The following is a 16,780-nucleotide window of genomic DNA, read 5'->3' as shown; positions in this document are numbered from 1 at the left end:
TCTTAATTAACCAATCAAAATACAACAAACTGCCATGTCATATCATATTTATAAAATAAACCAAAATTAAAATAAAAAGACAAAACAAGTTAAGGAAACCAATTCTGTAGATTTTTATTAACGAAAGTATGTTGGTTTAGGTTTATAAAATAATGATTAGAGTTTAGATTTTACAATTAAACTAAATCATATGTCGGTTTGGGTTTACAAAAATGTGGTTAGGGTTTAGTTTTTACAATTAAACAAAATTATATGTCGGTTTGAGTTTACAAAAAAGTGGTTAGCGTTTAGGGTTTAGATTTTACAATTAAATGAAATTATATGTCGGTTTGGGTTTACAAAAGAGTGGTTAGAGTTTAGGGTTTAGATTTTACAATAAAATGAAATTATATGTCGGTTTGGGTTTACAAAAGAGTGGTTAGAGTTTATATTTTAAAATTAAGCAAAATTAGTTGTTGGTTTGGGTTTATAAAATAGTGGGTAGGGTTTAAATTTTACAATTAAAAAAAATTATATTTTAATTTGGGTTTATAAAAAGAATGATTTGGGTAAAACTATAATATAATGTTTAGAATTAATAATTTTAAAATTAATTAGTATATAGAATTTGACTCCTTAATCAATAATTTGGGTTCACGAAAGGATTGTAATTTGCCGATCTTACTGTACATAAGGAAAACGAACTTCTAACATTTCCATAAGGTGAAAAAAAAATACACGCGAACACCTGAAAAAAACGTAAAACTCGAAACCCTCGCCCGCCCAAAATTTTCGGTAGCGAGGGAAAACCGAAAAATCAAAATTCTTTTGGAAATTTCTCACTTCTTCCAAAGACTGAAAGCATAAAATACTTGAGTGTGATAAACAAAACTCACACACACCCTTAAACTAATTTTGCGATATCAAATCAGTTTGTGTTGTTTTTTTTTTTTTTGGGTTGAGCTTCTGGATATGGCGGTGGTCAGCAAGAATCAGACCGAGCAACAAACACCAAGGATCGAAGATTCCACCACTGGAAAAACTTGTCACCAGGTCTGAATTTTTGATTTTTTTTTTCGAATTTGGATTTGAAATTGATCCGATTGAGTGTATTCATCGTTGATAATGGTATTCGATTTGGGTTTATGAATTCGATTTATTGCTTCAATCAAACGGTCTTCAATAGTGAGAATTTCATGATTTTAAAATTGTTTTTTTTTTTTTTTTTTTTTTTTATTTTTAATTTAGGCGTTTTTCTTTAGGGTTATGTTCATCTGGGTTTTGAAATTAAGATGAAATTTACTAAATTTGTTAACCATATTGATCTTATTTTGGTGTGTATTTACGAGATCTGTTATGGTATTGAATTAATGTTTACGATACTAGAGTTAAAAAACTGTCTGAATCAATGGTCTTGTGTTTGTAGTGTCGACAAAAGAGAACGGATCTTGTTGGATCCTGTGTGACCAAAAAGAAAGACAGGACATGCCCGATTAAGTTGTGTACCAAGTGCATATTGAACAGGTTTGATTTGATTTGATGTTTTCGAGATTTTTGTTTAAAGAGATATGTATATATAGCTCTGGTGGTGATAGGGTTATTGATTCTGGCTTGATGTTGTTAATAGGTATGGGGAGAATGCACAAGAGGTTGCGTTGAAGAAAGATTGGATTTGTCCCAAATGCAGAGGCAATTGTAACTGTAGCTGCTGCATGTAATTCAAAATCATTTGTTACATTGGATTTTGCAAGGTTTATGTTTTTTCTTTAGAGTTAAATTTTGTGTAACTGTTTTCGTTTACTAGGAAGAAACGAGGTCAAAAGCCTACTGGGATTTTAGTACACACCGCTAAAAAGACTGGGTTCTCTTCTGTCTCAGAGCTTCTGAAGACTAGTGGTTCTGACAAATATTTCTATACAAAGAAGGTGAAACCGGTACGTGATATGCTCTAGCATGGTTCTTGTGTTTTTTTGTCTATTTGTTTGATATGGTGGTATCTGCAGGAAGGTGTTGTTGTTCCTTCACCGCTGAAACTTGACCATGAGAATTCTATTGAACAAAATCAAGTTAGTGTAAAAAAATCGAGAAAAACTAAACGTGAAGAGCTTAAGGATTTAAACAACGGCTGCAACGATGAGAATGCCGTGGTGAAAAAGAGCAGTTCCAAAAAGATCAAGATTTCTGATCCCGTTCATGAGACACAAGTTACCAAGAAAGTATTGGTTGAAGGAAAAAGGAAGAGTGAGAGGATTTGATCTTAAATGCATTCTTGAGAACGCAAGTACTACTGTTGAAAAGAAACTAACACAGGAATGTTTTGTGATGCAGAGATTACGGGAAAAGATATCAAGGAAATAAACGTAGCGGAAAAAACCAAAAGAATCAAACCAGCTCTCAAAAAGAAAGAAGAGGATCAGGTTGATGTGAAACTACCTCAGGGCAAGAGCTCAATTTCTATTTCTCAGGAAAAGAATGTAGCGGATAAAATCAAAAGAATCAAACCTGCTCGCAAAAGGAAAGTAGAGGATCAGGTTGAGGTGAAACTACCTCAGGGCAATAGCTCAATTTCTATTTCTCAGGAAAAGAATGCAGCGGATAAAATCAAAAGAATCAAACCTGCTCGCAAAAGGAAAGAAGAGGATCATGTTGAGGTGAAACTACCTGAGGGCAATAATTCAATTACTGTTTCTGGCATTGACTTGGCTCCTGAAGATGTTGGAAATGTATTTCAGTTTTTGGAGTTTTGTTCAGCTTTTGGGAAGGTATGTTCTATCCCTAAACACAGTCTGATAAATGATTTTTGAGTATGTGAAAGGTAAACTAATTGCTCGTACCTTCTTCATATGACTTTTTTGATAGGCTCTTGATTTAAGGAAAGGACAAGCTGAATGTGTGATTCGTGAAATGTTATCTGGACGAAGCAAAAGGAGACAACAGTATTCCACACTCACGCAGATGATAATCCAACTACTTACTGTGATATTAGAGGATAGAGGAGAAACGTAAGAATAATTTCCTTTAAAAGTACAAGTTTTCTATTAGCTTCCCTTTCTGTATATCTGATTGATTTCCATTTTTGGATAAATAGATCGGTTTGCCTGACTGCAACTGATGCTAGTTGGTTCACTGCAATTGGAGAATGTCTTACAGAATCAGAAGTTCAGCTTGATGATTTCCCTCCTGAAATGTTTAAAAAAGGCCTTTCTCATTATGAGAAGTTGAATTCATCAAAAAGGCTTAAGCTTTTGAATTTCTTATGTGATGAGACGCTTGGCACATCGTAAGTAATAGTTATATTTATCTGTTGAATCAAGTATTCTCTTTGATTTATGCTGCTAGATGGTTTACATATTGTGATAAATTTTTCAGGGTGATGAGAAATTGCATTGATAGCCAAAATCTTGAGTCTGTTGAAAGGAAAAAGGAAGCAAAAGAAAAGATCAATGCAGCAAAACATAAGGTAACGTTGAAATCTACCAAGTCTTTAGTCTTACCAATTTAAATTCGACAACTCTTAATTCATTCTAAAACCTTTCTGTTGTAGGAGAAAGGACTAAAGCAGAAATTGCAAGATGAGTTGGCCCAAGCAGTAAAAGAGAAAAACGGGATTCCATTGTTGATAACAGAACGTGATGCAATTGTCTCACGAATAAATGCTGAAACCAAAGAAGTTTATTCTGAAATGCAAAACGCAATAGACATGCTAGCCATAAGTACGAATCTAGACTACTTTGATTTAATTCTTTATGGTTCCATGATCATATTTAAAGGCTTAAGTGTTGTATCCTGGTGTTTGCAGAGAGTCAAGGAAGTGATGATGCTGTTAGAACCAACCCGGTGGAATTGGGTGACAATGGTCTTATATTCTGGAGACTGAAGAGTTACAATGATGAGCAAAACATTTTGCTTCAAGGTGTGAATATTTTTACAAACTCTTCGTTTATCGTCACGGAGAGTATAGTGATTATAATCTCTTTCCTTTGTTTGTATGCAGATTTAGGAAGCTGGACTGATGTATGTCCTCATGAAAAATGGTTTTCCTTCAGCTCTGAGCAGAAACCAGAGATAGAGAAATGCATCTCTTTCATACGGTAAATCATTTTATTTCTCTCTTAAGCTCAAGGAATTTATTAAGGGTGCCATGAAACTTTTAGAGGTTAAAACTGCTTGATTCTCTATATATGTAAAGCCTGCAACTAAATCATCTATCCACAGATTGTTATAAGTTTTCAACACTTGAAATTATACGTTGGAATTTCTGAGTATTACAACTGAACAATTTCTTTGCTTTTCTTGAACTTTGATCAACACTAATTTGTTCATTGGTTTGTATTTCCTTACATAGAATTAGAACTAGTTCGTGATTTTGTACTTCAGTCGATGCTAGTTGAACAGTACTGTACATATTTGCATTGCATTTCAATGTTTTTTTTTTTTGAATCCTATGTTTTGTAGGATGAAACGGCTTCGAGCACAAAAGAATGCAAATACTATTATCACTTAGAGATGAGTCTCTTCGGCTGTGAGCACATAAGAACATGATTCTGATAAGCAATGAGGTAAAAGGTAAAAGGCTGACTCAAAACTCTTTGACATGTGATTTTGAATCGCATTGAGTATTGATTTATGAACAACCTAAAGAGCTCTGTTTGTATGATAATGTTCATTCGGATTCCCTAAAGTATGAAATAATCTTGATAGATATGAGTTATTTGTAAGTTTCAAGAATTTCTGAAAAGTGAACAACAGATTCTATATAGAATTCTTATCATGATATTGTATCTTTAACTTTGCAATGTCGGACTGCTTTTTTTGGTCACAAGATAAGCTAAACAATCAACATGTGGACATCAAATGACTAAGGAAGTGAATCAAGAGACGAAGTTGCATACACAATAACAATTGTTAAAATACTTGTGAAGCATTCGTCAAACAGTAGCAGCAAGAACCTCAATTCCCAAGATACCATCTGTTGAGAACAGAGTACAAAACGTTCTCTATCTCACAACAAGGATCATATTAAATCATAGAAGCATCATTCGCTGATCCAACCAGGTCCCATTTACTTTTCTTGGGATTGTAACTTTGTAAGCAACCACCGCTCTGTTATTCAACACATGCCACTTATCGTCAATACATGCGCTTTTGGTGTGAAAGTTGTGTTTTGTTTCGCTGTAAGAACACCTCGAATGAGTTCTTCAAGGAATCGGAATCGCCATCTCTAGCTACTACATATATCTTTCGGTCAAGAACGCTAGCAGATATTGACATTAGCTTCATGCGCAAACTTGGAGCCTGGCGGCACGTGTGAGACGTGCAATCAAGAATCAAGAATCAAGACGCTAGAGGAAGGTGAACTGGATCCACCAATGTTGTAGATATTAGAACCAACCGCCACGAGACTCAAACGTTTCACAGGAGGAGAATGAGGAATTGGGACTGTAGCCAAAACCAGCTAGAGTTCTCAAAAGGGTCTAACTTTAAGCACACATAGAGACGACTCTCGGTGTGGTCCAAGAGTAACCGGGCCTTGTAAAGCTCTGGTGAAGCTAGGACTAAGAGTAATCGAAAGCTCTTGGAGACAAAGGGCGATAGTTGGATAATATAATCTTGAGACGCGTGGGACACATCTCAGTAGGAAACTATCAGGAAATCGCCGTTGATGCTTTCTTCTTGAACTTGGAGAGAACAAATTTGGGGTTTGGACTTTATTATATATAGAGAGGGACTAAAACCGTTTCATGCCTTGGTTAACGTGATCACTTCTAAATAAACCAGATAAAGTCGAAATACAAAACGCAAATACATCTAAAATTAAGTACAAGTCTAGATTCTTTTAATTTTTATTTTCTTAATGGTTCCAAGATCTAGATTAGATATGCTTAATTAAGTGTTGTATTGAATCGTGTTTGCAGAGAGTAAGGACGTAAAGATGCGGTTCGAACCAACCCGATTAAATTGTTTGACAGTGGTCTTGTTTTTTTTTGGAGAAGACTGAAGTCAAGAACAAAACATTTTGCTTCAAGGTATAAACTAGACACCAAGAACATTTCTTTCAAAAACTCTTTTGACATATGATTTTGAATGCAGTATCCCATTTGTTGATAACCTTATTTATGAATTGTGGTTGTATGCTAATGATGATTCGAAATCTCTAAAATATAAAATGATGATCTTGATAACTATATTATATGAGCTGTGTTGTAAGTTTTTACGAATGACTGAAAAAAAAAAGTGAACATATTCAATAGTTTTAATATGTTTTGGTCTTAAAATAGAAGTGAAACAACAGACAACAGTTATTCATCATGGTGTCATCATATACACCACTCACACATTCATCAAATAGTAGCAACAAGAACCTTTTGCAAAGCACATATTATAGGGACTGTAAGCACATGATCAGACCACTCAACTTTCCCCGAAATTTCACCGTTTTTGCCCCTTTCAAGCGTAATCACTGCACACCATATCATCTTCTCATCATGCTCAGTATAATTAAAATGCTCCTCCCACAATACCGCCATCTTTCCACCATAATTAACCAATCTAACACGAGTAAGATTAATAGGTAGTACTATCTCCAATTTTCTCCACTGTCCTACTTCAGTGTCATACCATCTGAACTCACTAGTGCCTTTCTGTGTCATGTAAACAGCGTACAAAACGTTCTATATCTCACAATAACCATATGAAACCCTATAACTACACATCTCTGATTCAACAGGGTTCCATTTACCTTCCTTGGGATTGTAAGCAACCACCTCTCTGTCAGACTTAGTCCCCACGTGCCACTTTTCGTCAAGACATAGGATTTTGAAGTTGAGTTTTAATCCGCTGTAAGGGCTGGGAACATGATCCCAAACTTGTGTGGTTGTGTCAAACACCACAAAAGTGTTCTTAAAGGATTTAGTATTGCCATCTTTGCAGCTTCCTACTACATAAATCTTTCCGTCAAGGACGCCAGCAGAAGCTGTACGTAGCTTTATTGGCAAGCTTGGAGCTTCGCGCCACGTGTGAGATATGCAATCAAAAATCGAGAAGCTAGAAGGTGATTTGTATCCGCTAATGTTGTAGATATCAGAACCAACCGCCACGAGACTCGAAATTACCACAGGAGGAGGATGAGGACTTGGGACCTTAGCCAAAACGTATCCACTTGACTTCTTCTTATTCTTATTCCTTGTGTCGTAAGGTAGGTTTCATGATCAGGTTTCCTACAGAGAGTAAACCACCTAGGTGTCTGAAAAGGTAGAAACTGTAAGCACACATAGAGACAACTCTCGGTGTGATCCAAGAGTGACCCGGCTTTGCAAAGCTCCGGTGAAGCTAGGAGTGATTGAAAGCTCTTAGAGACAAGTGAGAAAGTCGGATAGTACAATCTTGAGATGCGTGCGATGCAGCTTAGCAGCAAATCATCCGGAAGTGACGGATTTGAGTTTGATTCCGGCGCCGACAACAGCTTTTCCGGAGAAGACATTGACGGAATCGAAGAAACAAAATCGCCCGTGATGCTTCTTCTCGAAACTTGGAGAGAGCAAATTTAGGGTCTGGACTTTAAATATACAGAGGGATTAAAACCGGTTATTACCTTTGGTTAAGGTGTAAACCGGTTAAAACTTTGATAATGTTTGGATTTCGCATTGGTTTTTACTCCAAAAGAACCGGATAAAATAGTATTTTGCTAAATAGAAATTCAGAAATTTAATCACCAAAAGGCAAACTAATCGTTATGTGGTAAGAAAAAAAAAATCAATTAACGATTTTTATTAATTCACTTTCCAAATTGATGAGACCGAATCAAATAGGAAAATTATTTGACTGGCTATCTAATAAAACTAAGTACAAATTATTTTGCTCAATGCTAAATGAAAATCCTTTTTGATGAAGACATACTTCACACTCTTTAGTGAAAACTAGTACTTAACCCAAACATTATCATATTTTTAACCGATTCTCCCCTTAACCAAAGTAATTGTGCCAGTTTTAGTCAACTTGTATATAAATTCCAAACCCTAAATTAGTTCTCTCAAGTTCACGAAGAAGCATCGACAATTCCATCAATGTCGTCTTCCGGGAAAATGTCGTCGACGCCGGAATCAAACTCAAATCCGTACCTTCCCAATAATTTGCTACTGAGCTGTATCGCACGCGTCTCAAGATTGTATTATCCGACTCTCTCCCTTGTCTCCAAGAGCTTTCGATCACTCCTAGCTTCACCAGAATTTTACAAGGCCCGATCACTCTTGGATCACACCGAGAGTTGTCTCTATGTGTGCTTAAAGTTAGATCCTTTTGACAACTCTAGTTGGTTTACTCTCTGTCGGAAACCTGATCAAAACCTAACGTGTCACATAAGTAATGAGAAGAAGTCTAGTGGGTATGTTTTGACTTCAGTCCCACTCCCTCATTCTCCTCCTGCGCAACGTTCGAGTCTCGTGACAGTTGGTTCTAATATTTACAGCATTGCCGGTCTCACACGTGGCGCGAGGCTCAAATCTTGCCGGTGGAGCCAATGTCACTTTCCACTTACGTCATTGATCAGAATATATATGTAAAAGGAACCTACAAAGATGGTGATTCTGGTTCCTTTAATAACAAGTTCGCGGTGTTCGACATAGAAACACAAATCTGTGATCATGTGCCTATCCCTTACGATCCCAAAAAAGGTAAATGATTGTTGAACCGACAATGAGTAGTTATATGTTTTTATATGATTATTGTTGTGAGATAGAAAATGTTTTGTACTCAATTTACAATTCAAGGTGTAGCAGTGAGATAAGATATTGTATGATACATACTGAGTTCAGATGGTATGGCATTGAGGTAAGACGGTGGACAAAATTGAAGGGTTTGGTAGGACTACCTAAGTTCCCTCTTTATGCTTGTGTTCGATTGGCTGATTATGGTGGAAAGATGGCTGTTTTGTGGGAGGAGAATATGCCTCATAGTGGGCTTGGTGGTTTTAAGAAGATTCTCCGGTGTGCAGTGATTACGCTTGAAAGGGGCAAAATTAGTGAAATTTGGGGAAAAGTTGAGTGGGTTGATCATGTGCTTACAGTTCCTATAAAATATGTTTTCGAGAAGGTTCTTGTTGCTACTATCTGATGAATGTGTGTAACATCCGCGAACCGAAATTTCGGTTTGGGATGTGCATCGATCGATGCTGGAGGAGCATCGGTCGATGTTGGAGGAGCATCGGTCGATGCTGACTCAATGTCCTGCGTTTTGATTTAAGTTAAACGCTGCGTTTTGGGCAAAGGAAAAAGGAAAAAACCATTAAGTCGTTCTTTTGTCTCATTAGACGACTTTGGCCGTTTTTGAGAGAAAACAGAAGAGAGAAGAGTGTTCTTGGTGTTCTTGGAGTTTTATGTGGATTTGTGGCTTTTCTGGTGAGATCTGAGGCTTAGGACGTTGTAGGAGGCTTCTAGAAGTGTTTTCCTGCGTGTTTAAGGTTCAGAATCTTCTTGGCAAAGGTAAGTGCATGACCATGGCTTATCTAAGCTGGAGATTACTCTGATCTGCTTGTTTCTGTGTTGTTAGGCTTGTTGGTATGTTCTTTGAGGCGTTGGGAAGCTTTCTTGTGGCTTGGGATCGATTCTTGTGGTTGCAGGAACGGAGATCCGGCGAGAATTTTCGGGGAAAAACGATGCTCGACAAGAGCATCCGTCGATGCACTATGTGCGCCGGTCGATGCTAGTGCGGGGACGACGCGGTTTGACCTAGGAGCATTGGTCGATGCCATGTGGAGGCGTCGGTCGATGTGATTAGGGTTTCCGCGTAATGTTGATCATGTGCCGATCGATGCATACCCTGTGTCGGACGATGCTGGTCCCTAAGGGTGTGGATCGATGCATACCCTGTGTCGGTCGATGCTGGTCCCTGATGGTGTCGGTCGATGCAAGCTTTGTGTCGGTCGATGCAGAGCCTGGTTGTTTGTTGATTGTTGTTTGATGGTTAGAGTATCTCTATTGCTTGTGTGTATAGCCCAATAGATGGGAAGATTGCCTTACTGAGTGTTTATAAAATACTCATGCATTGCAATTTGTGTTTGTGGTGCAGGTAAAGACAAAGTGTGATCGTGGAATCAAGGCAATGAAGAGGAGGATGTTCTAGTGGTTCGCTTGGTTGTCTAGCTTATGCTAGGTTGCTAGAGTGGACTCCTAGAATGTTGTTTAGGATTGCTGGTTCTCTAGTTTATGGTGTTTGGATCATTAGTTTATGATTTGGAATTAATATTGGATTATGATTGGATTATTTATTGGTTATTGAAATCTGTGTTCCGCTGTTGGTTGTGTTTGTGATTAGGTGGCTAGTGGGTATGGTATCACTAGCTGTAGTGTATTTATTATTATTATTTACTATTTATTATTTATTATTAAAAAAAAAAAACGGGTCACGTCGTTTCAATGCGTGACAACTAATATGCATGCAAGTATGATGAATGACTTCATCTCTTGTTTCACTTTCTTAGTCATTTGATGTCCACTTGTTGATTATAACACAACTTAACAGCTTATCTTGTGACCAAAAAAGCAGTTCAACATTACAAAACTGAAAACACAACCTTCTATAATTTAAGTAAGTTTTTCAAACTCATGTTTTAATAAGCTAAAATGGTACTTTATTCTTTCTATGTCTCATTCCTCTCAAAGGTAGATACACTATTTTTCAAATTCACTAAATTTAATTATATTTTTTAAATCTCTTATTGTTTGTCAATGTTCTTTTGCCGAACAATTTGGCTTATATATAGCTTGGGAGAGACGAGTTTAACACTTGGAGTTATAAGTTGATTTAGAGATGGTTGTTAGTTATCTCAAAACGTTTGTGTTATGACTTCTTATCATAGGATTTGATTGTCCATATTTCTCATTGTATAGAGAGGCGGCTAATCGTCAAGCAGATAAGCAGATGAATTGGCAAATAATATGTTCTCATTACGATTAGGTTTTTATATGTTTCATTCTAGACTAGAGTCAGTAAACTTGATTATTAAGAGGATAATGTTGGCCTGTAATTTTATTATTTTTCTTGATAATTTATGTCTCCCCTCTCCTACCACAAAACATGTCCTTTTAGTAGTTATATAATTACCATATAACTTTCCACCAAAATTTTTTTACCATATAACTATCATAAATTAAATAATCAAATATTAATATGGAATAGTTCAATTGTTTTCATTTTAAAGTAATATAAAGATATAAAAATATGAAAGATTATAATATTATTTGTTGTTAACCAAGTTATAATATTTATTTCACAACTTTTTACGTTAAAAGATCAATTCATTTTTTATTAGATAATTCATAATTTAAAGATATAAGCATATGATATTTCTTAATCTTTGTACCAAAAGATCAATTCATTTATTCTAAACTAAATTCATTATACAAAACTAATTGATTCCAAGATATTTAAAATATGATATTTCACAATTTTCCGCCAAAGATTTCTTTTTGTAATCTAAAATATTTTCAAGATTTAATAATAATCATAATCACAATTTATTGCATATTAATTATTTTAAATGTAACTCTGATGATGTTTGACACAAAAAAACACTCATCATATTATACACTCTAATGTATTAATTGCCACATAATTTATATTTATTATTTGAAATGTCACCATAAGTCCCAAGATGTTTGACAAAAAAAAATTTAAAAACATTTCATGATACTAATGAAGTATTATTGCATAAAAAGTTTCTCTATAAATATCAAGGACAAGTGTTCATCAAACATCATATTCCATCTCTCAAATAATTTTCAAAATTTTCTAGTATTAATTTTTCTATTTAACTCTAACTCCATTTTTAAAAATGTAACTTTTGTAGGTTTTCAAACAAATAGGACAAGTCAAATTTTTGGAGCATATGAAAAAATGAACATGTGAAAGGTGGTTTGTCTTTACAAATGGCTAGATGAAGAATGTCTAAAACACATGGTACCTTCTCACTTTGAGATTAGATACAAAGTAAGTCTATCTTCTTTACCTTTGATTTCTACTTTCTCTTGATGTTAAAAAGTAAACTACATTGAGAGTGAGAAGAAGGTGGATATAATTTTCACAAATTCAAATAACACACATGGTTTATATTGTATATTAATATTGTCTTTTGTTTCTTTTTATCAATTTGATAACTCACAGAACCGGATAAATTTTTAGTTTACAATTAATATATCTTAATTACAATATTTATGCTAATTATCATTGAATGTATCGTAAAAGAACCAAACAGTATATTTTTATAGCTATAAAATATTCTATATTTCACTACATTTATTTTAACTTTTTTTTAGTTAGGTAATAAAGAAAGCATGTTTTAGAAAGTGAAAATTGGAAATAAAGGATGTTTTATTAAAAGTTTGTCCGTCTATACTTTATATAGATAAGTTTGGTGAAATAGGTTTTACAGATTTTTTTAGCCAATTATACCCTTAATTAAAAAATAAAATTACTTAATTGAAAAAATGAAACCCTTTAATTACTTAATTAGTTATTCTAACTAGAACGGAAATCCCAGTTATTAACCCTTTAATTGATTTTTTCCTCCAAATCGTAATTTGAGAAAAAAAAAACTACAATTTATTTGATTCAATAATCAAAAGTGGTTTGGTTATGCTTAGTACTTGTGTCACTTCTAATTTGTATCATCGAGACTTATGTCACTTGTGTTATCTTTTGTAACTGAAAACATTTAAACGTGAACAAGTTTGCTTTTGTGAAACCCATATGGTGTGCATCCAAAGTCCAAGTGAATATTCAATGACTAGACTAATCTAACAAATATCCATCAAAGTTATAATTTAAAAATTTGAAAAAACGTCAAAATTAGTTTCAAATCTTGTTTTTCTTCATCATTAATAAATCTCCACTCCTTGGTGGCACCCAATCTCCATACACCACAAGTAACGTAGATTTACAATAATCAGGTAAATGAAAATTCCATGAAAGGTGGAAGAGAGGGAAAACAACCGATCACGTTAGGTTAAGTCATGTGATATGTCGATTTTTTTCTGTATTTGTGTTTCTTCTAAATAATTAAGAATACACATTCTAAAATATATTGTAACATATCTAAACAATAAATACAAAATCGTAACCATAAATTAAGATTATTTTTAAAATATTGACTTTCCTTATTTCATTTATTTTCTTTCTATTTCTATGGTATTCTAAGTTTTATATATTATAAATTCTAAATTATTCTACTTCTTTTAGTATACAGGTAAAGCGTGAAAAATATATTTTGAATTGCTGTAGAATGAAGAAAAATGTAGAATACATATTCTTAATTTTGTAGAACATACAAAGTTCAAGTTTCTAAAGTTTTTACAATAAATTTTCCATCTAAATTTCGTAGAACATGTACAAACTGTAGAATGAATAATCTAAGTGTTTCAGAACTTGAAAAAATCGTATAAAATGTTTTCTGAACAATTTAGACCAGAAACACTCAATACAAAAACTGATTTTTGACACCAAAATATTTCTTTTTACCAATTTTTTTTTTCATAGTTACTTTACTAACGTGAGTTTTCTGTATTTGTTTTGGTTTAAACTCCTTAAAACTTCATTATATCTATTAATAGGAATATTTTCGTCACCATTGACAATCGTTTAAAAAAATGTATACGGACAAAAGTTTCACAAAAACCTCGTTTATTTCCAATTTTCCGTTTTAGAAAACGTTGCATATAAAATCTGGTAATGATTTTTTTCATTTGAAAACGTTGCATATAACTTCTCCAATTCGGTTTTTGTAAACCGAATTCAGCCGGTTTATAAACCGAATTCAGAACAGGTAAACCGTAACCAGAAATTTTGGCGGAACACTTTTCACCTCAGCCTCACATTACTCTCTCACAAAGATACACACAGAGAAGAGAGAAGAGAAGAGAAGAGAAGAGGATGGGATCTATATCGGCAGCTCCTGGAACAACCGTATTGTTCTCCAATCTCCGTAACCACAGTCTATACGATCGTCGCCATGAGAATCTATCCGTCGTTTCGTCTTCTTCACAACCGTCTCTGATACCACGGCAGAGATGGCTCTACGTCCCTAAGACGAGGTTGAGAAGAGAGATTCTAAAGCTCGATTTCATCGCAAGAGCTGCTGATTCCACTAGCTCTTCTCCACCTGTTGCTTCCGGTGACGGAACCTTAATCCCCGACGATGAATTCACTCTAGCCAAGGTTTATATTTTCCTTCCGACCTTTTCAATCCCTAATTTAAGTGTTTAAATTGTGAAATTTATGGTGAAAAGTATAGTTTATCTCTCCAAGTAGGTAGATTCGATTAGTAGTGATCTGAAATTGAGAAATTGGGAAATTGGAACAAAGTTTCACATTGAGTGTTTTGGAATTTGCAGATTTCGTTTGGTGTTATTGGGCTAGGTCTCGGGGTTTCGCTACTCTCGTGAGTTTTTTTTTTTTGTGTTCATGCCTTTTTTCTGTGAGTTTTTGTTTTTCCATTGTTAAATGTGTTAAAATCCTTACAGGTATGGTTTTGGGGCTTATTTTAATATCCTTCCTGGATCTGAGTGGTCTGCTATTATGCTTACATATGGATTCCCCCTTGCTATTATTGGAATGGCTCTCAAGGTACTTGAGAAAGTGGAATATTTCAGATGGCTGTGAAATTTGACTTGTGGTGTATTAGAGTTACTTCAATTATTTGTTTTGTTCTGTTTTGCTTCCTTTGTAGTACGCAGAACTCAAACCAGTTCCTTGCTTGAGCTACTCGGATGCAGTGAAGCTTAGGGAAAGCTGCGCTACTCCTATATTAACACAGGTACTTAATTATTGATGGACCTCTGGTGATTGCTCTTGATACTTACAGGAGTTCCCTTCATTCTGATTATAGATAATTATTCATATTTTAGTTCTACATAGATTTGTCAAAACATATTTTTTAGAGGATAGATGTTAGTAGTTGTCGTCATTAGTATTTGGATATTCAGTCTCAATGCGAGCTCGAATTCAGAGTAGTATGCTCACTTGCAGAAGGTCTTGCTTACACAAAAGTTCAGTTAGTTTCCCTTTTGCCTATATGACATTGAAATTGTAGTCTTGTCAGTGCACATAGGATGCTAAACTTACTTCTCATGAAATTGTAAATGTGCCGGGATTCTTATTTCCTTTATTAGGTTAGAAATGATGTCACGAGATACCGTTATGGAGATGAACAACATTTGGAAGAAGCATTAAAACGGATCTTTCAGTATGGACTGGTAAGCTATTTTATTGAAACAAAAACGAAGCATCAAACACGCTTTGTTACTTGCGGTTTAACCCCTCTTTCTTACGACTGTTTTGGTCATAAGGGTGGAGGAATCCCAAGACGTAGTGCACCTATCTTACAGATGATTAGGGAGGAGGTAAATTTAATCATGTGCATGAATTTACATATATTGACATGAACATTGACCTGTGAAACTACGCTTACCCTGATCATTCTCGATAACTCATGTTTGTAGGTCCTGACTGATGGTCGTTACTGCTTGGTCCTTGTATTTGAGGCCAAAGCTCTGAATTTGTCAGATTTTGAAAAAAGACAGGTATGATTACCTTTTATAAACTAACTAGCTACAGTATGCACTTATTTGCTTAGCGCGTAGGAAAATAGCTTAATTAGTTTCATCGTATGTAGTCTCTAAGAAGAAGAATTACTCTGAAACTGAAATTTTAAAAAATAAAATTGTTTTGATAGGCGAAATTCACTTCTTTCTTTGGACCAGACATCACTGCTGAAGTTGGTAAGTAGTAAATCAATTCACCATTCAATTTCAGGTTCTCGTTTGTTAAATTGATTTCTGAACCTTTAAAAATTTGCTTTGAAGGTAAAGGAGAAAGTGAAAACCTCTATGAAGTAAGACTGATTTCCAACGTCTCCACCAACTCTGTATCTTCTTCCTCTTAGATATGTACAATCACATAAACAGCTACGTTTCTGTCATTTTGCGCTTGTATATCAGTTCAGTATAATCATTTCTGTATACAGTACTTTAAAAGTGTTGAGGTTGAAGGTGACTATAGTATGTATATAGATTGCCATCGTTGTATACTTGTATTCTTTAATTCAGTCATGTCGTGGTCTAGTTATGAAATTTCTCTGGAGATGTGGTTAGAGACAGAATGAGAGAAGCTCTACATTGTGAAGGAGGAAGTAGAACGTGCATTGCCATGTCCATGATCCTTAAGCTTCATTCTTCACCATTGTGGTTTGTTCTAGATGACCTTTAAAAACTTGCAACGATTGCCAAGTCAACCAACATTTCTGTACAAAACAGAATGAAAAGGGAAAAGAAAAAAAGAAAAAAGTAACAGAACAACCGGACTGAGTTATTTATACAGAGTGGTGAACATTTTGGAGCATTTGAGGAATATACAAAAAAGGGTTTCAGATCCATACGAGAGGGTAAGGGTTAGGATGGTAAGTATTTGGCTGGATCATTAAAAAATAAATAAATAACACCACTGATGCAAGGCAACATACTCTCGTGAGTAAGAATTTATTTGAGCAAAGTCCTCGAGGTTTTGGAAGAATCAGGCTAACAAAGAAAGTTCGGGACATTTATATCCATTGTCCATCATGTAGCAGTAGCAAATTATTTTTGACTTTGGTGTCGATAGACATTTGCCTTGTGGAAATAAGTCATTGTTGCAACTTGCAAGACTCTTTGCACAATGTGTGAAATCATTTTTTTTTTCTTTAAACAGTTCCGAGGTGCCGCTGATCTATCTGCCCGGTGTCTTCTTACAATAAGCATTAGTCTTTTGATCATGTCCT

The 16,780-nt window shown here is 34.9% G+C and overlaps 3 protein-coding genes and 2 pseudogenes across 6 annotated transcripts; 3 read left to right on the top strand and 2 right to left on the bottom strand.

The window, feature by feature from the left end:
- The first annotated feature begins 629 nt into the window (after window positions 1-629).
- On the top strand, window positions 630-5,725 carry LOC104719535 (uncharacterized). 4 transcript variants are annotated; one of them, XR_756632.3, is made up of 14 exons: window positions 630-1,032; window positions 1,406-1,503; window positions 1,607-1,693; window positions 1,784-1,913; window positions 1,983-2,220; window positions 2,308-2,741; window positions 2,839-2,981; window positions 3,068-3,259; window positions 3,349-3,439; window positions 3,524-3,692; window positions 3,779-3,892; window positions 3,974-4,070; window positions 4,435-4,545; window positions 4,803-5,725. XR_756632.3 is itself a non-coding variant. In XM_010437478.2 (13 exons), the coding sequence occupies exons 1-13, from the start codon at window positions 952-954 to the stop codon at window positions 4,481-4,483; spliced, it is 1,923 nt and encodes a 640-aa protein (XP_010435780.2). In that variant the 5' UTR covers window positions 630-951; the 3' UTR covers window positions 4,484-4,775. The 4 variants fall into 4 exon arrangements, 2 of the variants coding, with proteins under 2 accessions (XP_010435780.2, XP_010435781.2); XR_015568970.1 differs by having other exon boundaries at window positions 675-1,032; window positions 1,784-1,904; XM_010437478.2 differs by lacking the exon at window positions 4,803-5,725 and having other exon boundaries at window positions 4,435-4,775.
- LOC147937253 (putative F-box/kelch-repeat protein At5g38680 pseudogene) lies at window positions 4,999-5,787 on the bottom strand (annotated as a pseudogene).
- A 533-nt stretch (window positions 5,788-6,320) lies between these two features.
- LOC104720590 (putative F-box/kelch-repeat protein At5g38680) lies at window positions 6,321-7,459 on the bottom strand. Its single transcript, XM_019230789.2, is given in 2 exon segments — window positions 6,321-7,181; window positions 7,184-7,459. Coding segments are annotated over 2 exon segments (1,137 nt in total).
- A 583-nt stretch (window positions 7,460-8,042) lies between these two features.
- Window positions 8,043-9,087, top strand: LOC104720589 (putative F-box/kelch-repeat protein At5g38680; annotated as a pseudogene).
- Window positions 9,088-13,714: 4,627 nt separating this feature from the next.
- LOC104719534 (uncharacterized) lies at window positions 13,715-16,097 on the top strand. The gene is made up of 9 exons (XM_010437477.2): window positions 13,715-14,184; window positions 14,361-14,407; window positions 14,490-14,592; window positions 14,696-14,782; window positions 15,138-15,221; window positions 15,315-15,368; window positions 15,468-15,548; window positions 15,701-15,746; window positions 15,831-16,097. Exons 1-9 carry the CDS (start codon window positions 13,900-13,902, stop codon window positions 15,908-15,910), a joined length of 867 nt encoding a protein of 288 aa, XP_010435779.1. The 5' UTR covers window positions 13,715-13,899; the 3' UTR covers window positions 15,911-16,097.
- Window positions 16,098-16,780: the final 683 nt, after the last annotated feature.

Source organism: Camelina sativa, chromosome 10, assembly GCF_030686135.1.
Source record: "Camelina sativa cultivar CO46 ecotype springtype chromosome 10, ASM3068613v1".
Lineage (NCBI taxonomy): Eukaryota > Viridiplantae > Streptophyta > Magnoliopsida > Brassicales > Brassicaceae > Camelina > Camelina sativa.
This window is presented reverse-complemented; position numbering and strand designations above follow the sequence as displayed.

Coding starts and splice junctions, on each gene's coding strand:
- LOC104719534 (XM_010437477.2), top strand. CDS start 13,900: ATGGGATCTATATCGGCAGCTCCTGGAACAACCGTATTGTTCTCCAAT. Junction 14,185..14,360: donor ATGAATTCACTCTAGCCAAG/GTTTATATTTTC, acceptor TGGAATTTGCAG/ATTTCGTTTGGTGTTATTGG. Junction 14,593..14,695: donor TTATTGGAATGGCTCTCAAG/GTACTTGAGAAA, acceptor CTTCCTTTGTAG/TACGCAGAACTCAAACCAGT.
- LOC104719535 (XM_010437478.2), top strand. CDS start 952: ATGGCGGTGGTCAGCAAGAATCAGACCGAGCAACAAACACCAAGGATC. Junction 1,033..1,405: donor CTGGAAAAACTTGTCACCAG/GTCTGAATTTTT, acceptor TTGTGTTTGTAG/TGTCGACAAAAGAGAACGGA. Junction 3,440..3,523: donor TCAATGCAGCAAAACATAAG/GTAACGTTGAAA, acceptor TTTCTGTTGTAG/GAGAAAGGACTAAAGCAGAA.